We start from the raw sequence: 26741 nt of genomic DNA on the forward strand, positions 1-26741 counted from the left end.
TATATTCAGTGTCAGCTCCCTTGCCTTAATGGTGATGGTCCGACACAGAGTGTAGTAAAGGGTCAAAACTCGCAACGAAGCGAGAACTTGCCCATGTTTAAACAATATTGGACAAACATTGCCTCGATATTTCTGGGATCAGCCAACACGCTTGAAAGGTTAAGTATATTTAAAAGAAGACGACAAACGGAATATAGTATACGGTTCACCGAGGAATCGCTTTATTCGAATGCACTGTTGCAAACGCAGGTTCGGGAAAAATCGCCGATGCTCAAGAAATCTTGTCAGCCAAGCATCAGCCACTGTTGGTGCCTGCAGAGATCCAAAGCATTTCAAGTTGTCGATACACTGAATCAGGTATTTACAGGGTGTGCTATGACACAACGTATATGTCCAGTTCACGTTAAGTACTACTTACAGGCAAGTTTTAGACCCGGTGATTTATGCATTGCTATTCGACAACAAGGGAAGTGCAAAGAGGGGCTCATTACGACATACATGACGGAAGCCAACAGTCACCGAAACCAAGGAGCATAGGAGATTGTTTTTGGTGCTCATCCATAGGACATTAATATAGTAGTTACTTAAAGATTACTGATCATAAAGCAGAAGAAAAAACCACCACATGCCGCATGTGGGATCCGAACACACGATCTCCGAAGGTCATGGGTGCAGATCCCTCCGGTAGCATGTGGTAGTTTTTCCTTCTGCTTTCTTAACAATTATCTTTAAAATAATTACTCTATTAATACCTTACTGATGGATACCACAAATTATAAGACATCCCCTACGCTCTTTAGTTTCGATGACTGTTGGCTTCCGTCATGGATTCGAGAACAAAACTACACTGAAAAAGACGGAACACCGGTTCTTTCGGTACATGGTATAACTTTCTTTTTAATGTTCCTTTTAATATCTCCACAGACTGCGTACACGGTCAGGGAGGCGACCAATGCAGGCTTCTTTCCAACCTACAAAGCCCGTACTCTTTCTCTGCCCGAAAGGCCATCCTAACCTGTAGCTTTGCGATTCGCCTGATGGCGATTTCTCCTTATAGGCCAAAAATTCTCTTTACGGCACACATGTTGTTATTCCCCACGTACGTCGTCCCTGCAATTTCTTGCGTTTGTTCAAAATATCTCCTGGTAGGCAGTGCGCGAGGATTAACCCGAGAAGGTCATGTCACCGGGGTCAGGCACCATTCACTGCAGCAAGCGCACCCCCCCCCCCCCCCCCCCTTCTTGCTTTTCGCTTTGGTCGTGTCGCGAAAGCATACCACTCCGGAACTTCCTCCTCTGCTGCTCTGCTTGACTGTTCAGCAGTGTTCATGCGACCGCCCAGTATACAATCACACATAGGCGGCCACCACAACACCCGCCTGACTCAGCAAAGAGGGTTATCTCGTCCACGCGACTCATTACCATTCCTTATCATTAAGTCGCATAGTAAAGGTTCTAATACAACGACAACACCGGTACAATACCACTCTTATTGGCTTTAGGCTCATGAGCAGTGCGCCAGCGAACAAGGCTGCCCAACGCTTTCGCTCTCGCACAAGTTGACAGCCATGTGTCCCGCTTCTTCACCCGGCGGGTTGACCCTAGATGCAGGATCACGCTCATCCCACTTGGGCGGAGAGGAAACATACCATCGTTGTCATCACGGTTGCGTCCGCGACTGATGGGACTCACAGAACGGCGTGAAGAGAGAAACCAAGTTGATGATAGCGGACAGGAAGCCGTTCATGGAATCGCTGATCTCCCTCAGTCCTTGGATGGACGAACACAAGACGCCGGTGATGGCTCCCAAGAAGTCCGTGAACGACAGCTGCCTCAGCAAACACTGTGAGGACACAGCGCTTGAGCTTTTCTTCCTGCCACAGCGGATGTTCTTACAATGCGGTTGTCTTAAAGGAATACTGAAGCAAAATCTTAAAATTGAACAAAAACATTGAAAATAGATTCACAGAATGTGATTACACCGAAATCTAGTCATCACTTCGCATATCTTTAGCGGTTGGTTTTATTTTCGATGTTTTATGAGCGCGCGCCAAGCCCTCCTGGCCGGCCCGAGGTGAGGAGCGTGACGTCATGACACCCTCTCGTGCATTGTTGCGCTTACGAAGGAACTGGGACACAATCAGGGACGACACAGAACAGATGTGCGCAAACTATCAACTGCAAGTTTATTTCTGAGTGCATGTATATATAGGCATTGTCAAGACAAAAACAAAAACAAAAACAAATCCGTGATCACATCGTCATGGCAAGATATCTTTTAACGTCCTGTCCAGCAGTAAAAAAACATGCATTATCTTTCTGACTTAGCTGTTTGTTTTTATTTTTCCAAAAATTCTTTTTCCTGATTTGAGAGCTCGATAGAAGGCACGCTTACACATGGCCCTTCTTTTCCTGATTGTATGCAGTATGCTTCCCAAAGTTCCCTGATTAGCTTCTCTCTTGAACCGAGCAGTATTGCTGTCTGCTTAAAGTGAGGTGTGCAATTTTTGCATCTGGCGCAATGCGCTGCCAGATTTCCCGGTGAGTTGACAAGACTGCAGTTGCGCCTATGTTCTCTGAGCCTCTCATTGAGGCACCTACTGGTCTGGCCAACGTACGTTTGCCCGCATGATAGCGGTATCTTATACACAACACCTTCGCGGCATTCCACGAACTTTGTCTCATGTTTGACGCCACATGACACCTCTTTCTCGGCATTGTCTTCGTCGTTTACTTTCGCGCACATTGCTTTCAATTTTTTGGGTGCTGAAAAAACAACTTTTACGTCGTGTCTTTGTGCAACCTTTTTCAGGTTGTGGGAAAGTGCATGGACGTATGGGATAACCACAGGCCTCTTCTTTTCTTTGGCATTGCCTTGGTCCTTTGTTCGGACTGTCCTTCTTAGCACTTTCTCTGCCACGGAAACGAGCAAAGGTGTCGGATAGCCTGCTTTTCTCAGGCGTGTTGCCTGCAGATGGAAGCTTTCTTGCATCTTGTGGCTGCATGATTTCTTTATGGCCTGCTCAAAACATGACATGGCCATATTTCGTTTGATCAGCTTGGAATGGGCAGAGTCATACGGTAGTAGGCCTTTCTCATTGCGCGTTTTGTACTGCCAGCAAATATGTGGTTCAAGAGTGAGAGCTAGATCAAGGAACTGTAGGTTGTTGTTTGTAGGTAGCTCGTGGGTAAATGTGAGCCCCTTGTGGGCTCTTTTGAACTGCTCCAAAGTTTCTTCCAACACGTTGGGCGTGGCAAAGGTTTTATCTGCACAAACCAAAAAGTCGTCTACATAACGGAAGCACTTTGTAACACCAAGCGGTACCAATGTTTTTTCCAACTCTCTGTCCCCTCTGGCAAGGAAGATGTCACAGAGAACGGGGGCTATAGCAGATCCTATGCAAATTCCGTCATTTTGAGAGAAAACAGCACCATTGAACTCGACACACAATGATGAAAGGTATGCTTTCAGCAGAGCAAGGAAATCTGTGGTACTAATGGCGCTCTCATTCATAAACTTCACGCAGCCATATTCTCCAATGCACTCTTCTACGCACTCAAGCACCTGCTCCCGCGGTACACAGTTCCTTCGTAAGCGCAACAATGCACGAGAATAACAACCACCAACTAGCCCAATTTGAAACTCTCCTAATGACACCCTCGATCGTCCGACAGACAACCGGTCGCGTCATTCGAAGCGCGATGTCGCAATGCACTTTGGGTAGACCTCCGACGCTGCCGACGCAAAACTGGCAAAACCCGCGAGTAGCGATGGCAATCGTGCTCCTGCGGGAACGGTGGGTGCGCGGGTGTTATGACGTCTAGTTGCAGCTTCCACAGGCGGCCGCCAGGTGCAACAATACGGCAATAAATCACGAAAAAAAACTTGCTATCCACTTTTTTTCCACTAAAATGCTTGCCGCATTTATCAATTTTAGCAGTCAAGCTCTCGTTTACATGTTAAAGAGTGGCTCCAAATGTTTGGTTCAGTATTCCTTTAAGAAAAAAAAAATAATTTTGTGGAACTGCCTCCACTTTCACGATTTGCGCTTAACTCATCCACTTGAAGGAATATGTAAATGCGCTCTGAACTCACTGCATGACATTGCTAGTTTTATTCGGTGTTTATTCGCGCTAACAGTATGGGACATGCGGCGGTATCTGAGACCTATGTACGGTTATAAAAATTTTATAACATAAATTCTATGTGACAGAGGAAACAGCGTCCTTGTCTGCGTCGGTAAGATGAACCTCTGACGAAACCAGCTAAGGCTCTCACGTCGTACCATTAAAGGCAAAGCTTAAATGTCCCCTAAATTTGTTTATCTAAAACCAAGGGCATGCGAGCAGCTGGTTCAACAAATTGTGGTTTTGTTAGCCGAAGCTTTCCACCGCGGCCATATCATAAAGTTTCAATGGATACCGAGCCATTGCGGCATAGCGGGAAACGAGCGTGCTGACGCCGAGGCTCGGATGGCACATAGTGATGGTGCTTTCATTGAGATAGCCTTTTCTAGATCAGACATTGGAGCCTTGTTGGCGCATTTAATGCAAGCGGCAATGCAGTCGCACTGGCATGATTCGAGTCATCAACAGGACCGCGTCTGTAAGCTTGACGCTGGCTCACGATTACATTTGCCATCTATGGTGGTGCGACGTCATGGGACTTTACTCCACCGGCTACGGCTTGGCGTTGCCTACACCAAACACTATCTTCACAAGATCGGCATCGAAAGTAACCCAAATTGCGCACAGTGCCACACTCCAGAGACTATTGGACACCTTCTTTGCGAGTGCCCGAACTATACTGCTGAAAGAACAACATTGGAGGCGACTGTGAAACGACTGGACTCTCGCCCTCTCTCTGAGGAAACTCTTCTGGGCGCCAGGACGAGACGTTCTGATTGGTGCCGTGTGACAAAGGCCCTGCTCACCTTTTTGTGTGAAACAGGCCTGGATACTCGTCTGTGACCGCCTGTGCACAACCTACATGGTTAATGACATGTGTCGGTGTTTGTATTGCTGACACCAGTTTTATGAGTTTTATGTGCGTCTACTCACCGCGATGCGAGTGCCAGCCAGTGTGGTGTGTGGGGTGTGTGTGTGTGTAGACATCACCCGAGAAACTCAGTGTATTATGCCATCATCAGCCTTCATTCGCACTTTCCTTTTCCTCCTCTTCCCTTTCCCCTGTGTGGAGTAGCAGGCCAGGGCCATGTTACCACCGGCCGACCTCTGCACCTTTCCCTCATTAAAATTCCTTTCTCTCTTCTCTGTTGAGTGACAAGATGCTGGAAAAGAACGCAAAGAAGCTGTTGGGAAGTGTAAGCTTGCCCGTTATGTGTTCATCACTGGGCAGGTTCCGATGGAAAAGGGGTAAAACATGTCCAGAATTCTTGGACATCGATTTTGAATATTACAACATTGTAAAGTACAGTTATGAAAATATTGAAGGTAGAACATGGCCTTCCATCTGCCTGTATAGATTTTCGCAGTTACACCATTAGACACTCAGCATGCTTGTTGCTGACCTCGTTGCCCTCCAGATGACCGCCACCTCGAGCTAGGTTGGAAGGGAACTGAACGCTGTTACAACCACAGAGCTTGTCTCGAGCACTTACATTATCTTGTATAACTAACAAGACATTATCTAACAAGACATTATCAAGACATTATATCTATCAAGACATTATCTTGTATAACTAACCTAAGTGGTTGGTAAGTGAGCCAATGTTTTTCCGACTGCATTGTGTCGAGCGTGTCTGTATAAATGTTTCGCGGGCACAACGCGGAAGGCGAGTGTGCTAAACGTAGCGCTTTGCAAGCTCAAACAGAACTTCATCCTTGAAACCTACTAAAATGATGTCGCGCGCTCTGATCCTAGTAAAATAACGTCCAGTTCGCGAAAAGAAGAGTGCGCAATGATATTAACTTACAGCAATCACTCCTACGAAGTCATCGACCCCTTGAGGCTAAAATGAAAACAGAAAAGCTTATCAGAAAGACATCCACCAGAAAAGAGGAGAAATCATAAATGTCAAATTTTTCACCGGCATTCACTCAATTTCACACGATTTTCAGCGTCAGCTGAGACTAACGCATGTGACACTACCAAATTTCGATAATTATGAGTCACCGCTGCTGTAATTCTCATATTGTTACTTCGGACACGATCAAAGAACATTATGACAAGTTTCAAGTCGACAAATCCTGTTAGCAGGGCGAATAATTTTAACTACCAAGCGCGGCTTTACCACGTGAGGAAAATGTTTTAGACAGCTTTACGGGCAGGGCTCGCGGAAGCGACTTAGGAAAATAGCGCTGCTAGACCAGTGAGGAGAGGATGTTCACATAGAAAATACGTGCACGGCACAGATTTATGTTAAAAGAGAAAATTATGCATGATCTATAGTCGAGTTGCTCGCCAGAGCGGTTGCTTATCGTAAGCTCTTAGCGTTTTTTTTTATCATCCTGATTTTTGATCGTCTCTATTGATCTCCACATCATCAAAGTTTGCTCGCTTTTGGTAGCTTAACCTTTTTACACTTTCCTATTTTTATTTGAGTTATAGAAAGAGCACCACTCCCCAAAATATTTTCGTAATTCCTTTGCAGTGGAGAGTGCAGTGCTATACTTCCACGCTTGTGAAGGATCCGTCGGCGGCAATATACGATCAGGCATCACCTTTCTGAAAGGTGCAGCGAAGAGGAATCTGAACACTTCTTTTTGCCCCGGGAACACGATCTACACATTCCGAACATTCTTAGAAACTGCGATTTATTTCCCTGTGTGGCCGATTTCCCTGATTAAATAGAATTAACGTCCGGCTCGCGTCTTTTTTTTCTCGAATTCTCCCCGTACGGTGGGCGGAGTCGACGAGCGCGTGAAGTGCCTTTCACCCAGTCCCGTGGCGGCTTGCCGCTCTGCCATCGGCGGAGTAGTACCTAGTAATCCGTAGTAGCAAATAGTCCGCGCGTATTTTTATTTGTGCGGGCTTATTTTGCGGTTATATTATCTGCGAATTAAACTATTTATTAACGAAAACCTAAAAAACAACATAAATCGAAAGCAAAGCCTCCACGGAGCTGGCTGAAAGGTACTCCACGCGTTGGTCGACGCCGCTCACCTTACGGGGAGAATTCAAAAATTAAAGGCGGGAGACGGACGTTAATTGGATTTAATTACGGAAATCGGCCACACAGGGCAATAAGTCGAGGTTTCTAAGAATGTTCGGAACGTGTAGATTGAGTTCCCGCGGCAAAAAAGACGAGTTCAGATTCCTCTTCACTGCACCTTTAAAGGTAGCAGGCGTTTTAAACTGGACTTCCAATTCTCTTGATTTTCATTTCCCTATTCAGAAAAGCCGGGTGAAAATAAATTCCTAACGCCTACATAAGAAGCCTCAGATGGCCACCATCGTGCAATAAAAATGGACATATTGCGTTGCATGCCCCTCTTGAGCTAGCCTGTCCTCTCTGTACGTACCGTCGCCAACGTCCCCATGCCGCAGATGGTGAAGTCGATGTCAGACACACACTGCGTAGACACATGGTTGAGAGTAGAGGTTAGTTTATTAGCCACACTAGGCAATACTGCATGACAGAAGAGGTGCGGACGTAGTCTCGGAAAGGGAGAACTGTAAAATCTATTCTAAACTCTAACATTTCGTTTCGCAGATAATGCCACCCATCACATACGATTAACGAAGCAGTGTAACCTGGATCTCGATCAATGAGCGAATGAAATTTTTATTCTGTAAAGGCGATCCGCTACTTGTAGTTATGATCTTGTTGTGTTGTTAAAAACGGCTCATTCACGTTGACGAAATTGCTATCGCGTTGTTGTGGTTTCGCAAGCCACTGAAATTAGTATTCTCCGTAAGTGAGCCCGCCTCGTTAACAGCGTGATGTCGCCGTCAGAGCTGCACCCCTCCACCCCCCTCCCTACCCCCCCCCCCCCCCCTCACCAAAAAAAAAGGAATTGAAAAGCTGCCCGGGCATTTTTGTTCAGTAAGCGCAATAGAAGAGCAGCTTTTTCTCGATTTCCCTGAAGCCGGCGACCCAGAACAAGCAGGGTTTCTGAGGACGAGTTGAGACAGCGCATCAATAATACTCGCAGGATTATTCAGGAGGCGAGGCGAAGTGTCAACGATTGCCTGCACGATAGTTCCGCTCCCCGAAGGCTGATATCCATCGGAGATTGAACTTCAACATTAATGTCACACTGGGGGGCTTTTGGCCAGGTCATCATTTTTAATGGGCTCGCGTCGACCGGCCACAACAGGCAGGAAGAAAGAAAAGGATGCAACTGACGACCTCTTAACAGAGCAATGTTCTTCCGTGCTGACCTCTGCAGATGATTGCGAAATCGCCAAATGAACGAGCAACGCCAGCACAATAAGTGCGCCTGAGGTTATGCGAGGGACAGCCGGCCCTCGGTTTACTTAGGACTATACTTCTAAGTTAAAGGACCCCTCGTAGGTAGTATCACCACCGCCGGCCCTCGGTTTACTTAGGACTATACTTCTAAGTTAAAGGACCCCTCGTAGGTAGTATCACCACCGCCGGCCCTCGGTTTACTTAGGACTATACTTCTAAGTTAAAGGACCCCTCGTAGGTAGTATCACCGCCACGATTTCGGTTGAGTTTTGACTTTCTAGGCATTCAGGCGCCGACCTTCTCAACACAACTAATATTCCAGGATTTACAAGAAGCGATAGTTTCAAGTCTGCTCCAGGCTTGTGATGAACTTCTTCACAATAAAGGAAGGAAAGAGCTATACGTCCTTCCCTCTCGCAGGTTATTAATGCCGGTCATTTTCACCGGACTCTGCAATAGACGTCGGCCAGGTAGATCTCGCAAGCAGGAGCTGCCGCGGAGGAGCGTCGATGACGGAAATCAGACAGCGAAGGGCCGTCATCCCAACGGAGGTTATACAACGTCCTTCGGACCTTTGTCGGACTAGTCGTCATCACCATCAACCTAACTACGCCCACTGCAGGGCGAAGGCCTCTCCCATGTCTCTCCAATTAAACCTGTCCTTTGCCAGCTGCGGCCACCATATCCCCGCAAACTTTTCGTACTCTTCCGCCCACCCAACTTTCTGCCAACCCCTGCTACGCTCGCCTTCTCTTGGAATCCAGTCCGTTACCCTTAAGGACCAGCGGTTATCTTGCCTTCGTATTACATGCTCTGCCCAAGCCCATTTCTTCCTCTTGATTTCGACAAGGATGTCATTAACTCGAGTATGTTCCCTCACCCACTCTGCCCGCTTCTGGTCTCTTAACGTTACACCCATCATTTTTCTTTCCGTAGCTCGCTGCGTTGTCCTTAAGCTAAACCCTTTTCGTTAACCTGTGCGTTTAAGCCCCGTAAGTGAGTACGGTAAGATACAGCTCAAGGATTTGCCTATAGACAGTCTGCGAACTTCATAGACAAAAGTCTGTGGACAGTCTATAGACTGTTCAAAGAAATTTATGTAAGGGGAAGGCGCACCGCATTGGCGTTCCCCGCGCTGGGAAGTAGTAGAGTGATCTCGTTGCTGCAGGTCGCGTTCGTTTTGAAGAAGCTCGAGCAGTTCTGCGATCCGCAGAGCGAGCTACTGCCGAGGGAAAGGAAGTCGAAAACTGGAAGAGAACGAGAGCATATACAACGGTAACGAATAAAATGTCGGCAGGAGGTCTTACTTGGTTGAGAAATATATACTCATAGTTTTGAGTTTCAAAAGCTTGAGTTATATGCGCGACAAAAAGAACAATATTATGGTGAACTTGTATAGCATTTTATCCACTCTTCAACGTCACTACTAAAAAAAGAAACTCACTGATATTTCAATTTTTCAATTGTCGATTCGCCTTGGATGGTATAATCGCTAGTGCAGGGCCCGTCCGGCTGCTGCGGCAATACAAGCCAGATCGAACAGTCTACTTTTATTTTCCAGGCGGACGCTGGGCGGCACTACCTCCCACTACTCCTCTGTGGTATTTGGTATGTGAGGGATTGACGCTATGTGTCAGTACCCCCATCTTATGTGATAAAGGGTTGGTCGGACCGTGCACCAAACGCAGGTTTCCTGGTACTGGGTGGCATGAATTTCGTGTAAAATAAAGAGGTGCATTATTGCGACCATCCCTTCATTAAAAGTAGACATTGCAGAGTTTGCCTGCGTAAATTCCAGTTGCCTGCACGAAATCTTTATTATGAATTGCTGCCTTCTCGTTACGTGTGAACAGTTACCCAGAGTTGCGCCCTACATTTCATAAATCCTACTATTGTGCTTCACAGTTTTGAAGCAGAGATTTGAATTGAAACCCACGGCAGAGACATTGTTCAACACTGAAAATGCCTCTATTAACCTTCTTCATAATACAAGACTAACCTAGAGATCCGTGATGCCCGATTGATTAGTCATTCTGCAAGCTTAACAGTTAGGTACAGCGGTTAGGCTCGAGCACCACACGTCACCACGGCCAATTGAAAAGTGAGCAAATGCTTCGGCGCCTCAGACGGTGCAAGCAACTCCGAGCGAAGCACGACAGGATATCTTCAGCCCGTCCTGCAATTAGGTAAGGCGTTCCCGCAAGGCCTTTCACGCTTACACCTTCTCTCTGCAATGATATAGGCAGCAATTTTTCTTGCACATTTTCAACCGTTATAATCAATGCATTTCTCGATCAGGTCGCATATGATGAGCGTTTTATCAGAACCGAATTGGTATTTCGTTTCAAAGCCAGTTTTCTTTCTTGACAATGGGACGCCTCGATCTCGAGCAGATTCGACATATGTGTGGGATGGCAAAGCTCCCTGCGGTCGAGTACAACGGAAACGGTTTAATCATATATAGCTATTGCTAGTTTAATGAAGGCCGATAGAGCCGCTCATTTTCTCTTAAGTACACCCGGTGAATGGATCTGAAGGTACTTTTTTTTTCGCACCTGGTGGATCCCCGAGAATAAAGGGGGAGCTCTTGCACAGCTCTCAACGCTGTCAGGCATCTCCGTTTCGACAACACACTGCCTCCTGGCTGCAATCAACAAATCTTGGTTCGGACAGTTAGGAAGTGTTAGAAGACTACGATGAGCTCACCGTATCCACAAAAACAACAAAACGTAATGGTAGATGCGGGAGGGGGGGTCCAGGAAATGATACTGTTTTTTTTTCTTGGTGGGCTTCTTCTGGATCTAGCATTCCTTTGATGAGACGAGGTATACGTTGCCGGGCGAATTGGTGCCGCGCCCATAACTACATAAAAAGGCGAATGATCGAGGACACAACCAACGTCCCGAGCATCACATGTAGTCAGCCCAATGTCGCAAATGAATGGCTTCACAATATTCCTTTGAAGGACCGGCCTTCAACTGCCATTACATTTCCTATACTAGGCCGATTAGCGGTGCTGCCTGGGGTGAGGACACTCCCAGGCGCATCTAAAGGGCTGTAAGCACGCGTGTTTCGATGCTCCTTTGGTGGTTCTTAGTAATACCTTTGTTGCGCCTATTTCTATTCATGAAGAACGTGGCGCTGCTTGTTAACACTACACATGAAGAGAAGCAAATAGGATGAAAGAAAGGGCGAAAGACGAAAGAAAAGAGGAAAAAAACGCGATAAAAACGGGCAGCCAATCAACTCATTGTTGCTTTCGCAGAACAGAGAAATGCGTGTGCAGTGAAATGGGCTCAGATACATACACGGTATTAGCCTGCTGGCGATGACCTGGAAGAAGGAACCCAGTGCTTCCAAAATGCCGTCCGGAGTTCCCGCGCTGAAGATGCCGGTCACGAAGCACTGAAACAGGAGTTATGTGAGAACCACTATCAATAACGCCTTCGTCTCTCTAGAGAAGATACCCCACTACACCTCAAGAGAACATTCTCAACAACACCTTCTATAAACACGCACCTCGGGGCATACTTGCCCTTTATAAGCAAAGCTCATGCGACAGCATCAGCCACGTACACAACCGGTTTACCGTAGCCGCTGCCAAGTGCACACCATGCACCTGGCACTACATCTAGACATTTTCCTTCAAACATTATTCCTAAATTTCAGTCGGATCATACAAATCCCTCAGTCGGATCATACATCTCAACTACATCTCAGCAACTACGGCTAATTTCCTATTCTTTTTTTTTTTTTGTCAAATCATCTCGAAACTAGAACGATCTGCCGTCAGCAGCCGCACACCTTATCAACTCCATCGAATTCAAGAAGATAGAGGCCATCATTTTGTAGTCTGTCATGCCCAATATCCGGGGTCTTTGAGGCAACAAATAAATAAATAAACCAACCGACATAAGCCACGGAGCTTGATATACTCACAACTACGTCTTGCCTTCGCCCTCATTCCCCTATAGCATACAGGAGCTTCAACACGCCATTTAGGTAGATAACATTGCAGTCTCGGCTAGCCGGGGGTTCCCCTGAGCGCGTTCAAGGCACACTTCAGGTCATTACGGACCCCATCCCCACATAAACGCGACTCATAGGCATCGCATAAATGCCTATGGCATAAAATTTGTCACTGATGCATATGCATTACTGTCTTCACTCGAACAGCCGCCTTTATCAAGGAGCCAAGGCCTATTCAGGCCTACCGCCTTTTGCTTTGGCTTCCCCTTTAATTTTGAAAAAAAAAAATAAACACCAAACCAAACCTCTAAAAATCGATTCCACAACATATCTAACGTTGTTCTGTGAGTGCTTACTTGTTCATCGATCTCGTTGGTTCAAGGCGCCTTCAATTTGCTTTGCCGCTAATGATGTAGCCTTGCTGGCCAAGTTGTCGAATGGCCACACCCTTATAAATAGGCTCTAGAAATTATATGAACTTCTTATAGATTATTTTGCCTTCCATGTATATTTCCTTTTTATTTATTCTCACTCTCAAGACTGTCTGTAGACAAAATCTGCTAAAACTGTATGGCCATAAATCAGCTGGTCTATAGATTGTCTATAGGATTCATATCGAATATAGACTACTATATAGAAGTTGTGTACAGAAAGCATATAACCTTTTTAACATAAGTCCACGAAAAGTGTATAAACTGCCTATAGAAATCTTCATAAGACCAAGGGGCCCCAATCTCCAAGCTTGTAGTATTTCGCCTGGTTTCCTTTACCATTTCTGAAGCAATCTTCAAGCTACGCATTGCTTGATGTGACGAACTTACATTGAGAAGTCTGGTGAAGTTTGTGGAGGACTGTGCACGGTTGGGAAGAAAAAAAAAGAAAAAGCACAAAATAATACACCTTGTATATAAGGACTCCAATACGAAAAATCCCAACGCATGTAGCGCCATTGATGGACCTGATCAGCCCTGACGTCCTGCTAGTTGTTTATCTGCTTGCTTCGCCTTTGCGCCGTTTCATTGTTCGTTTGAAACGTGGAATGTCAGCTGACATTCCTATGACGCACCTGTTACGCAGCACTAGTACGCTGTCTGAATCAAAGTCTTAGAAATAACACCCTGATCACCTGCCCACCCTATCCACCTGTGCGGCAGGAAACAAAAAGCTGTTATTAGAAGTCGCACGACAAGCCTGGCATCACAAGAGTCCTGAATGCATGCATATCAAACAATTCTGGACAAGAGCACTGCTGAGCGAGAAACCGCTTATGAACGGAATTTTTTCATATAATCGAAGATTTCACTATAACAATCTTATAATATTTACTGTTTTCTTATTGTCTGCCTATTATAACAACTACCATTGTTTCCGCGTTTTATTATCCTTTGTATAATACTATCGACATTAGCCTTATTTTATGTGTTATTTGATTGTTTCCGTCACAGCTCTGTTGTATTTTCGTTTCACCGTTTGTTGTTTTTTGAACATGCTGACCGGTTGAATGTTCCGATTATGCTTGACCGCGTTCTGTTAACCTTACTAGGCCTTCCTGCCACAGTCCCAATTGGGATTACTAGTATTTGTAAATAAATAAATAAATATATCCGCAGATCACCCGACGGCAGTCTTGCATTTTTTTTAAGTTTTTGCTATTGTTAAAAGCGCTCCCCATTGGTTTTCTATGGCAGTCTTAATTGTTCGATGCGATCGGTGGAAACACTTTAAAATATTTTGCTACATATCAGAAGAATGGACCATTACCTTGGATATTTACATATTAGTGACTTAAAATATTTCAATCTCCAAACTTCTTCTTCCGAGAATGTTGGACATGCGGGTTTTGACTGACTTTGTCCAGAATACGCCGTGTAAAAAAGGGGAAACACGACTAGCTAACGGTGCATGCAGGTAGTCTTGCTAGTAGCAAGAACTAGCTGCACCAGTGAGCGATCGACGAACCAAAAAAATTAGGAGGAAAATTTGGAAACAAAAGTGTTGAGAGGCGAAAGCCGACGACACTAAGCCGGGATGCCTTCCAGTGGATGTGACGTTACACCGTTCCCGTGGCTATATCGATACCAAAATTATACATCTTTCGGGGATCTGAAGTGTTAATTACGCTTAATTACACAATTTCCCATCTAATTTGACACGAATCCGACGTTTTTGACCATTCTGTGACAATATTTCCTATGCCGTGACGACTTCTGGTGGATGCGACGTCACACCGTTCCCGTGGCTATATCGACGTCCGCGCTATTTCGACGCGATTTCGACATTTTTGCCTATAATTAATCAATCTCCAGTCATCAAACTTGCCTTCTAGGTTCAATTTTTCCTCCCCTATCTGAAACAACCATTCGTTTTCTCTTATCATTTTATTTCCCGAGTTAAACGCGTGTGACAAGCTTTGCTAACGGACGACATGCAGTGTGAGCCCTGAAAGGCTTTCGCCTCAAAAATATCCGTAACTCGCGGTGGTGTGGTTGACGAAAACATCGACAACAAGAGCGCCAGTCTTGCCCCACTCCTGAGGGTTTCGGGAAGTCAAGCAGCTTTCCGTATAAGCTTCAGTGTAAGTTCCGTATAAGCTTTCTTAAACATTCCTAGTACAGTCTAGCCCGGTTATAACGAAGTCGGCGGGAATCGGAAATCACTTCGCTATATCCGCTATTTCGTTATATGTGGACTACGAAAAAAAAATGCAAACTTCGGCATACCGATTTATTGCCGCTGAAATAAGTCGTCCAGCGTCCCCTGAACACGTTTCGCGAGTGCGGACTTCAGGATTGCGGCTTCCATACCATCCAACTGGGAACCAAAGATCTGGTCGAACTCCGCGATAACGATAAAAATGAGCCACGCTTCCAACATGCACAATGCTGCCGCGCTTTCTCCCTGCCTTGCGCACCGCGGCACCGACATAAAACAAAGAGCGCGCTTTTTTACATTTTTCCCCTGCGCGGCGTGCTCTACCGCTCTACGCCGTGACGCCGTTCAAGGACGGCGCAACACGAGACCGGCGTGCCATGCGATGCAGTGAAGCAACCTTTCGCTCCGCAGGAGAGCAGACGACGCCACGAAAGGACGCCGTCAGCCGAATTTCGCTCTTTTTTCGCGGAAAAAATCGCCTCAAGGACGCAAAAATGTGTTGATTGGCAGATTATTTTTCGGTTGGTATTAAATCTCTTTGTTATATCCGCTGACGCGCTCTTATTTACTTCGTTAAAACCGGACACAAGATGTATTGAAAATGCAGAAATGGGAATGGGAAATTGAAATCCCTTCGTTATAACCGCTATTTCGCTATAAGTGGCTTCGTTATAAACGGGCTAGACTGTATAAGGAAGCACAACGCCATGCTCCGAGGGTACGACGAGGGTGTGACTTGGAACCATCGCTTTACGGCTAACCGGGAAATTCCAACGAAAAAAAAAATCTAATCTAATTCACTTCTGGCAAGCTTTTTAAGGAAGTGTCTACGGCTCCATATCATAGCAAATGTTTTGAAGTGCCTTTGGAATACCTTTGCTTTGTGCGCATCGGCGAGAAGAAAAGGTTAGCACTAGTGACCGACGACCCGCGTGACACGAAAATGACAAAAACAAATTAGAATTAGCGGGCTTTCAGGAGTTTTCGAAACGCCCGCTTTTCTCACTGAAATTGCGGAAGTTTAATAAATACATGCCTGTTTATTCCCACATGACAATCTGACACGAAAATATCGATCCTAATTACAAAGTTTTGAAGCCAGAGTATATTTTTCTGAGACCGGCAAATGTTTCAAAAACATTAATCCCTTGAACACCGTAGATTTTTATCAGGCCTCAGTCGTTGAATATTCGATTCCTAGCTAACAAATTTACTCCCACTCCTGATTGGTATTGGTAGCATGGTCGGCGTGCTTCACCGCTGATTAATCGACGAGTGCGTCGTGAGATGGAGAGTAACTTACGCCACTCGTAGAGCAGAGGTCCACGGGGCCATCGATGCACTGAAAGGGCGAGCACAGGAGTCAGAAGCCCCGAAGGATTCTTCGCCATAGGCGCTGATTCCTTGCACGATAATTTCAGCATATGCCGACAAACCTATCCGCACGATAGTCTAAGCGATATGAAGGTACCTGCTCACTGCGCTGATTTTAAGTATTTTACGTATTTAAAGGTGCACTGAAGAGGAATCTGAACTCGTCTTTTCACCGCGGGAAATCGATCTGCACGTTCCGAGCATTCTTAGAAGCTATGAATTATTTTCTTGTGTGGCCGATTTCCCTAACTTAAATCGGATTAAACGTCCCTGCTACCCCCGTTTTTTGAACTCGTCGCTGACGGTGCTCCTAACTAACGCGTGGAGTGCCTTTCAGGCAGTCGCGTGCCGGCTGGCTTTCGCTTTTATTTTGTCTTTTAGGTATCCGTGAATAAATAGATCCAGTCAGAGGGTAGATAGCCGCAAATTAGGCACACGGAAATAAAACAACGCGTGGACTCTTTGCTCTCGCCGAACGCTACGTATCACTCCGCCGATGGCAGAGCGGCAAGCAGCCACGGGACTGGCTGAAAGGTTGGTTGACTCCTCCTACCGTCTGCAGTGTGTTCAAAAAAGGCAGGAGCCGGGACGTTTAATTAAATTTAAATTAAGGTAATCGACCGCACATGACAATCATTCGAAGTTTCTAAGAATGCTCGGAACGTGTAGGTCGAGTTACAGCGGTAAAAATACGAGTTCAGATTCCTCTTCAGTGAACCCTTTATCTTGATACAATGCTCGAAGCTCCCTTCCCTGCCAGAGGGTTAAAAAAGTAAAGCACCATTCATGCGGAGCATTCAGAAAAAGACATTGTGCGAGGTTATAATTATGAACCTTGTTCCATAATATACCCTGCATAGCCTTGTTCCGCCCATACCGCGAGCCTTAAGGTTAGCGGCCGGAGTTGCGTATCTCTTCTGTTTTCAGAGGACTATATATAGGTTTCTTTAGCTGATCGACACGTACACGATTAGTGTCTTAACCTCAGTTTTATGTAATAGCAACCGTAACAACCATTTTTTTTTTGTCAGTTTACTATAGGCAGCACGCAGGTTGGTTGCCGATATTGAGACGGAGCTACTAGGGCTGAGTTTTGCTCTCAGGCGGAACCTGCATTTTGAATAATATTCAGTGACTGGGTAAACTATACTTTATCATTTACATTTCTTGTGGTATAAAACAAGAAAATCGTCTGCGACCGAATGGTACACTCGGCGAGAAAGGAGTAATTACTAGCTCCAAGCATAAAAAATGCTATGGAAGGGCTCTGAAGCTGGAAACATACCCTGGATATGTTGAGGACATCACTCAAAGTAACGCTGAGGCAATTGGACGCTGCAAGAAAGGAACAGATGCGTACCGTACGGTCAGTAACAGAACCAAGCAAAGAAGACAGCTTGCAAACAACGAGCGGATACAAGCTGCGGTTCGCCCGCAGGCGTCTTTGTCGAATTTCCCTAGACCTAAGAGAATATTTCTCAGCAAAGTTCTTTGCTGAGTCAAAAAAAGACATTTCATACCGGCGGACCACGACCCTCTTCTATCCCGAGGGTCGCCGGGATGCAGCAGATAGCGGGATCAACTCTTTGCTGATCCTACGCGTAATGTGGCCGTCTGGCGACTGCCCTGAAAATCGGCGTATGTCTCGTACCTTTAACTTTTAGGATACAAAAATCGTCCTGTCTCATCAAAAGTATCGAAAAGAATTCTTAGTTTTTTGAACAAGCTTCTGTTAAGCAACGGTCGTGAAGTATGTTTCTCAAAGTCAACGCACCAAAGGCTGCAATTTTGAGAACTTACAGGTGGAAACTACGGGAACAGTGACGACCAAAGCAAAGGTGAAGACGATAGAGTAGTAGGATGATGCCATGTTCGCCATAGCATTGCGGACGCCAAAGTGAGACTCAGAGCTTTGTTTGCGTAGCTAGTAGGAAAATGTTGCATATAAAGAATCTTGTCGGCTGCTGCACGCGCCGCCTGTAGCATCACTCACTAAACCAAGAACAGGCGGCCACTCTGTCGGAATGCAGACTCTTCTCTACCGCCCCGATGAGGTCACTCATACGGCTCAAGCGCTTGCGACAATAACACGCTACATTTTCATATATGGATGAGGATGTCTCGTTCAGCCACTAATTTAGGCGTGCCTATGCAAATCAATCGTCAAAGGGCGGGTGAAGGGACATGTACAGCGGTGAATAAGTTAAGGAGTCTGATGGCCCCTACGGAAGTGGTCCCTGTCAGCTGAAATAGCCAGAAAATACCTGTGAAATATTATCAAACACGCAAAAAAAACTTGCACATAAAGGAAGTCAACGGCGTACAACCGGATGTTTTCACTGAAGCGCTTTGCATTGGGTTAGAATCTGCTTAAAAAAGCAGTAATATCGCATGTGGCGGTATTTCTGTTCGAACACCTGTCGGGTGCGTCAGTGGTTTGCTCAATACTCGCAGGAATAAGACGAGCTGTGTGTGTGTGCTATTGTGTGTGTGCGCGTTGTGGGGTGGCCGGTAAAGTGGTAAATTGGTTGTTAAGGAAAGGAAATGGCGCAGTATCTGTCTCACATATCTCGGCGGATACCTGCAAGCTCGCGCCGGAGGCACAAATTTCCCCATTGCAAATTGAAAATGGGTTTTGAGGACAGGAAATGACGCATGACTGTCTCACGTATCTCGATGGGCACCTGAACCGCGCCATAAAGGATGGGATAAAGAAAGGGAGTGAAAGAAGAACGGAAGGAAGAGGTGCCGTAGTGGAGGTCTCCGGAAAAATTTCGACCGCCTGGGGATCTTTAATGTGCACTGACATCGCACACCACTCGGGCCTCTAGAATTTCGCCTATATCGAAATTCGACCGTCGCGGCCGGGTTCGAACCTGCGTATTTCGGGTGAGCAGCCGAGCGCCATAACCACTGAGCTCAGCTCGGACCCGGAGCTTACGTAGCAAGCTGAAGAGGTTGCCGAATGACATCGTCGGTAGGCCACCTGGCGTCCGCCTTAGTAATAAAGGAGGCCCAGCGCGGGGAGGGGAACACCCCCTTTCAACTCGAGTCTAAAACCTCTTCTTCAATTAAGTTTACCTGCTCCTCTTCATCAATTTAGATGTGTTGAACATCAGTGGTCATGATAGGTCGCGTTAAGGGAGCCCGGCGAGATCCTTCTGCTATCGCAAACAAGGCTGGGCATTGCCTAGGAATTCTTAGTTGCCTAAAATTACCTAATTATTTATAATGAAAATATTCTGCCATGCTGTACTCAGCTGCATAGCTCTCAAGAAAAGTGTGGCTTCGACCTTCAGTACATTTGAAGCGAGGCATACTAAAATTTGAGGCTATGCGACTTGCGACTCGTCTGTGGTACGGACTCGGCGTTCGTCATGACGTGTCGGCTACTCAGGTATAGGGAATAAATAAGGTTAACGAACACTTGTCACGTAATTCGCCTATCTTCCCTGCATACGGTTCGATACAGCTAATACCGCGTGTTCCGCAGATAAACTCGCGCAGTAGAATGCTGCTCTCAGCTAAACGGGTGGATTGTTCGAGCTCAAATTTAGCACAGAAATGGCATTTGGTCGGTAGAATCGTTTTATGCTACATTTGTATGGGTTACTTGGGTTAGATAAAAAAAATTGCAGGGGGCATTTTAGCTAGAGTGCTGCAAGGCGAAAGCCTTTCCTGGCGCACTGTTTGTGTTCGCAGTAATGAGGTATGTAATGCGCTCACCCACAGACGCCTTACACCACTTTTCGAAGCAGACAACAACTATATTTTATTAGTTGTTGTCTGCTCGAGAAGGCGACGCCAGGCATCCGTGGGTGACCTCATTACTTCGAATCCGCGCACTCTGACGTCATAACCATTTCGACCAACCGAAAAGCGTGACATCTCTGCTGGCAACCTTCTGTCGACAACGGCACTAAAGGCTTTCGCCTTAAAAGTCGCGTATTCGCATCGTCTGCGATGACGGCGAAGAAAAACACGCCGTTCTGTCAGCAATCACACCGGTGGCGCCATGTTGTTTGTTGAGATTCCGCAGAGAGAAAGAGAGGAAATATGGTTTGCGGGATGTTTGAAGACGCTCCTTCGCCAAAGTATAGCAATTTAGTGGAGTTTTGCTGCTGCGCCTGATGGTTCGGTTCCGACAGGCAGTGTTTCGGTTGATACGGTTGTAAAGGAGTGAGAAGACGACACTATGGTTTGGCCAAAGCTTCGAAGGAGATGTGAGAACCCTAATTTGATCACTTGAGGCGTGATCGGGCGTCATGTCGCAGAGAGCCGCTCAGCTCTCCGCCTCTTCGGGCCAATGGATGGATCACCTGAATGTTTGTCTTCGCATCCGCTGCAGGCTCTACTGAATGTTTTTTTTACTGTTATTATCTAAAACGTCAACGCTGATGCTCCTGCGACAGTCCAGGTCGTTGTCGTATTGTGTACATGCATGCACACACCGCTCTGAAACGCTCACATGCACATCGTACGCATTTGTTTACAACCTGTTAACGGTGCTTTTTCTATTGGTTTGTTAAATATAGAAAGGCGACAGAAATAAATAGACACACAAATGTTAACTATCATGCTAGCAGTACCATGTATTGGGCGGTCTTCACAAGCTGGCGTACAATCGCTCAGCAGGATTCCGTGATATATTTTTTATAACGCGCGCACTGCAACGCATTCGTACTACACGAAATTTACGGTTATGTCAGCCTCACATATAATAATGGGGCACGCTCCACGCTCGACATGCTGACATGAAAATGATCTAGGTATCGTTGGTGGTAAGTAATCAACTTTACTCTAAGGCTGGCCCGCGGAGTCACGTTTAGTTTGGTTTATTGGGGTTTAACGTCCCAAAGCGACTGAGGCTATGAGGGACGCCGTAGTGAAGGGCTCTGGAAATTTCGACCACCTGGGGTTCTTTAACGTGCACTGACATCGCACAGTACACGTGCCTCTAGAATTTCATCGAAATTCGGCCGCCGCGCCCGGGATCGAACCCGCGGTGTCACTTTTAGTGTCTGTCTCGCTTGGGCCGCGAGGAAGTGACAGAAACCCAGCACAGCAGCCGTAACGCAAATGCTTTATTACAAATATGGCCCACGAGAACCGCGCTACTTGAAGCCAAGTTCAACAGTAGCACCAAGAAGGCATGTAATACACGGACTGGCAGTAAGAGTGGTCCGCTCGCACGGCTTGGCACTGCACAATCTACAGTAGCGGTATGGAGGAGTGTATATAAGTCGTCCTTCGTTTCATTCCTAATTCGGCCTAGGGTGCTCTTGTCACTAATAGCCGCACAGCTTAACTTACGAGCAACGATGTATCGCTACACATGCAGACGCAACTGCACAGCAACTGAAAGCACGAAGTAACGGTTTCAGTGGCGGAACAGCTTGTTTATGCGGCTATGTTGCGCACTTACTTTCGCCAAGATCACAACCTTTCTTTCTATACTGGTTATCTAGCGCTGGCGAACGTGTTTGTTGCATTCGCCCGTACGGAAAGGGTGTGTGGCAAACGGGCGCGAAGAGGGGCAGGACGTCTTTGTGCAGTTTGGTTCCGTGAAGCTTGCAAACGATCGCATCCCGCACCTTTCATTTTCTGTCCAAATTGTTGCAATCCAGAACACAGCACGTATTTGCTTTGCCTTTCTACGTCTTCGTAGAAAGAACACATTCGGCAGCCACCCGCTACATTTCCACTGCTGCGTTGAGGCGTACAAGCCGGCGACTTACGAGGCCCGTAATTGCATAGTGTTCCGAGCTAAAGCCCCTTTTCGAGCACACCTGTGGCGCCATCTGGTGTCAGGCGGAAGAACTGCGCGCGGTAACCACCACGCCCTCTTTTGCCGAATCTTTACGGCCAATGAACGAGATGGCGCCACCGGTGCAATTGCTGTATAGACATCGCCAGGAAGGAGGGCAGGAGTCTCATCTGCTGCTTTCTGGATGTCGAAAAGGCATATGACAACGTTCCGCACGAAGCTCTCTTCCACCGCCTTGGTACTCTGGGGGTGGCACCTCCACTCCTCGATACGATAAAGAGGTTGTACCGGGAAAATGCAGTCACTGCCTTATTTGGCGATGTGCAATCGGAGCGGGTCTGCGTGCGCAAAGGGCTTCGGCAGGGATGCCCATTGTCTCCCCTCCTCTACCTGCTGTATGTGTGCGGACTAGAAAAGGCACTTCTGCAGACAAACCTGGGATTCGGCCTTAAGTACAGCACCAGAGGAATTGACAACTCCAGCCGACTGCCGGGTCTTGCCTTTGCTGATGACATAGTAATTATGGGAGAAACACCACAGGATGTGCAGAAAATGCTAGACGTTTGTGCCGTGGAGCTGCGAAGCCTTGGACTCAAGTTCAACCAACGAAAATGCATGGTTGTTCAGCTGGCGGGCGAGGCGACTGATCGGCTGTTGCTGACGTTGAACGAAGAGCCCTTGACAGTCGACACATCGTACAAATACTTGGGCATAAATTTGTGCGCTGAGACTGACATGTTCAGGCTGCACGAGGCCAAGGTCCGTCAGTCTGCACTCCGAGCGCAATGCATCCTCAGACGTCGGTGCCTGTGGGGGTGCCATCAGTACACTATGGTCCGCGACCTCTGGAAGCTCGCGCACGTACCAGGACTCACGTTCGCCAACGCGGTGGTCTGCCTCCCATCAGCCACCAGGAATTGGCTAGAGCGCAGACAAACAGAGGTCGGCCGCACTGCAGTCGGTTGTCATGGACGGGTGGCCAATGCAGCCATCCAAGGCGACCTTGGATGGTCTAGTTTTGAGGCAAGGGAGGCATGCAGCAAGCTAGAGTACCGCGGTCGACTCCAGTTCATGAGCCGCGACCGATGGGCTAGGCGGGTCTTTGAATACCTCGCTGCGACATGCCTACGCACTACATGGGTGAAGCGCCTCCACTGGATAGAAGGCAAGTATGGCCTTTTCCAGACACCCATAAATGCCGAATCAGCAACGGCGTGGAAACAGGAGGCAAGGAGACGGGTCCAAGAACTGGAGAATAAGCAGTGGCTGCAGGCGCTCGCGGAAAAACCGACACTGGCTGTGTACCGCGAGTGCAAGAACAGCATCGGACCCGAAAAGATCTTTGACAACGGCCTGGGTAGCACACTGCTGTTTGAGGCCCGGGCCGGAGCGCTGCGGACACTGGTGTACCGCCGTCGCTTCGATGCAACATCAGAAGCACAGGCAGCACTATGCCGAGCGTGTGGCGATGCGGAGGAGACCATCGAACACCTGGTGATGTCGTGCCAGAGACTCCATCCGATGCCGACAGAGGCCACCACATTCCCTCAGGCGCAGTTATCTGTAGAGGAAATAGGAAAAAAATGGGAATCTTATCGACAAAAGAAACAGCAAGTTCAGGTCCTAGTCCAGGCTAAAATAAAGCAGTCCTCTGATAAATGGCTGGCTGAAGTTCGCGAGGCAAATAAAGGGGGGCCAAGAAAATTCTGGAACCATATAAGCTGGTTGGGAAAAACAAATCAAAGAAAGCAGGAACAGATTATATATGCTGAGGGAAAATGTTTGGAGGGAGACGATGCTGTGGACTACATTACGTCATTTATAGCTGCGTCTTTTAGCGACGCCAATGGGGTAATCTCCCCAAGTGAGGCGGCAACACAGGACAGCACAAAAGAGAACAGCTTAGAACTGACTAGTCTTAACTGGGGAAAGGCGGAAGCGAATATTCCTAAAACCACATCCGCAGGGATAGACGAAATTCCAATTAAGCTGATTAATGAACTTGGCCCAAGAAGCAAGGACGCGCTGATAAAAGCATTGGAGGCAGTCATAACAAATCAGCAAATTCCGCACAGCTGGAGACAGAGTAAAATGAATTTGATTTATAAAGGGAAAGGAGATAAGATGAACATAAAATCCTTCCGTCCGATTACGATAACATCTGTTATGTACAGGCTGGCAATGCAGGCGGTGAAATTAAAAATGCAGTCATGGGTAGAAGGGAATAGGATACTCGGCGAACTTCAGAATGGGTTCAGAAGGGGTAGGCGGTTAGATGATAGCCTGTTCGTGCTTACCCAATGCATAGAAATAGCTAAGGCGGAAAATAGACCTCTGTTTATAGCCTTTCTAGACATAAGCGGTGCATACGATAACGTGAACAGGGAACTCCTGTGGAGCATATTGAAAGATTTAGGTATTGGTGATGAGGTAATTGATTTTCTACAGGAAATCTACCGAGATAATGAAGTTGAAATTACATGGGAAGGGAAAAAAAGTACCACAACTGTAGGGGTGCACAAAGGATTAAGGCAAGGATGCCCTCTATCACCGCTGCTGTTCATGCTTTACGTGATAAATATGGAAAGAAGGCTAGAAGAAAGTAATCTGGGTTATAATCTATCGTACAGATTAGGCGGAAATGTAGTTGAGCAGCGACTCCCGGGTTTGATGTATGCGGACGATATAGTACTATTAGCAGATAGCCAGGAAGATTTACAAACTTTGGTTAATTGCTGTGGAGACGAAGGAGACGCTCTAGGATTCAGTTTTAGCGCAACTAAATCAGGTGTGATGATTTTTAACGATACAACTGATCAGGTGCTTACAATACAAGGCCACGAAATACCCAAAGTGGCCGAATACAAATACCTCGGGATATGGCTAAACGAAGGGCAGATATACACGGAAAAGCATGAACAGGCTCTTAGGGCAAAAGGACGAAGAGACGCCGGGATAATGAAACATAGGGCATTATGGGGGTACAACAAATATGAAGTACTAAGAGGTATTTGGAAAGGAATAATGGTGCCGGGACTTACTTTCGGCAATGCGGTTCTGTGCTTAAGGGCAGAAGTTCAGTCGAGATTAGACGTAAATCAGAGAGCTGTTGGAAGATTAGCACTAGGTGCCCACGGCAAAACCACAAACGAGGCAGTACAAGGGGATATGGGCTGGGCATCGTTCGAGGCACGGGAAGCTAAGAGTAAAATACTATATGAAGAACGCCTGAGGAAATTGGACGATAACAGATGGGCAGCTAAGGTATTTAAATATTTATACAGAAAGAACGTTGACTCACAGTGGCGGAAAAGAACTAGAAAACTAACCAGTAAGTATGCCGGTCATGAGGACGGAGAAAGAAAGAGCATTAAACGACAGGTTAAAAACGCGGAAGTTAAAAATTGGATGAATTCAATGGAAAAGAAACATAGTGTAGAACTATATCGATTCTGGAAAAGGCAGATCAGGAAAGAATTTTTCTATGATAACTCAAGAGGCAGTGCCCTACTTTTTGAAGCTAGATCAGGGTGTCTTAGAACGCGCAGCTACAAAAAGAAATTTAACGAAGAAGATGACACATGTGCAGTGTGTGGTAGATCTGTGGAAACAATTGAACACCTCATAATCAAATGTGATGGTATTCATCCGGATGTCGATGCAGGCACAGTCACTCTTTCTGAGGCCCTAGGGTTTAAAGATAACAATGGTCATGTAAATAAATCTGCAGTGGAAGTCAGCAAAAAGCGATTGGAGGATTGGTGGCTGAAAAGCAGAGATGTGGCATAAGGTTAGCATAGTAGGAAACCGTAGGCAAAGTTGATGGAGAATCTTAATGAGAATTGCCAACACAGTAAACAAAAAAAATAATAAATAAAGAAAAGTTGAGCATGGTGGCAATTGCCACCACCCCGTTTCAAAGGGGGCGCTCCTATCCATCCATCCATCCATCGCTCGGCTTTCACGATCCTGCGGTGGACGACGAGGGAGACAACTCTAAGCACAAGAGCGAGGGTGTGCTGCGAACCAAGCGTCGACTGACTCTTTGGTGGCGCACTGTGTCTAACCGCGCGAAACCGCAGAGTCGGATGTGAACGCGGTCGATGAGCGAACTCCTTGCTTTCAACTTTGCGGTTTTTTTTTTGTTTCTTCTCCTTTCTTGTGCGCTTTCATCTCGTTTTTTTGTTTTTTGGTCTGGGTGCTCACTTCAGTGGTGCCCGCCCGTTACAAAGGGTACGGCCTCAAGTATCTATCTATCTATCTATCTATCTGACCGATTGGCGTGATTTTCTTTTCCCTCGCCGCAGACGATGCGAATAAGTGACTTTTTGATCTATTCAGGCAAGTAACCCAAACAAATGTAGCATGAAACGATTCTGCCGACTAAATGCCGTTTCTGTGGTAAATTTGAGCTCAAACAATGCTCCCGTTTAGCTGGGAGAAGCATTCTATGGCGTGCGTTTATTGGCGCAACACAGACGCTGGGAAAAAGAAATCGTAGACGCTGCAATAGGAGGGTTCGTGAAACGCAAGGCTAGCAAGTATTTGTACTAGACAGACTAAAACTGCGCGATCAGATGACGAGAATAAGATTTTCATTAC

General features: G+C 46.6%; 2 protein-coding genes across 2 annotated transcripts in view; one reads left to right on the forward strand and one right to left on the reverse strand.

Annotated features, from left to right (window-relative positions):
- Positions 1-209: 209 nt before the first annotated feature.
- Positions 210-26741, reverse strand: part of LOC149330450 (uncharacterized) — a 57033-nt gene continuing 30501 nt past the window's right edge. The window contains exons 2-10 of the mRNA XM_089561043.1: positions 17658-17707; positions 16302-16340; positions 13168-13197; positions 11686-11782; positions 9494-9624; positions 7485-7535; positions 5936-5971; positions 1692-1842; positions 210-312 (exon numbers count right to left, since the gene is read on the reverse strand). Coding sequence (XP_089417169.1) covers positions 296-312; positions 1692-1842; positions 5936-5971; positions 7485-7535; positions 9494-9624; positions 11686-11782; positions 13168-13197; positions 16302-16340; positions 17658-17707 — 602 coding nt within the window. The 3' untranslated portion in view covers positions 210-295. The remainder of the gene's footprint in view (positions 313-1691; positions 1843-5935; positions 5972-7484; positions 7536-9493; positions 9625-11685; positions 11783-13167; positions 13198-16301; positions 16341-17657; positions 17708-26741) is intronic.
- LOC149330451 (uncharacterized) lies at positions 17977-26233 on the forward strand. Its single transcript, XM_089561250.1, has 3 exons — positions 17977-18010; positions 22279-23702; positions 26222-26233. Exons 1-3 carry the CDS (start codon positions 17977-17979, stop codon positions 26231-26233), a joined length of 1470 nt encoding a protein of 489 aa, XP_089417376.1.

This window comes from Amblyomma mixtum, chromosome 9, assembly GCF_055824585.1.
Source record: "Amblyomma mixtum isolate Tamu chromosome 9, ASM5582458v1, whole genome shotgun sequence".
In the NCBI taxonomy this organism is placed as follows: Eukaryota; Metazoa; Arthropoda; class Arachnida; order Ixodida; family Ixodidae; genus Amblyomma; species Amblyomma mixtum.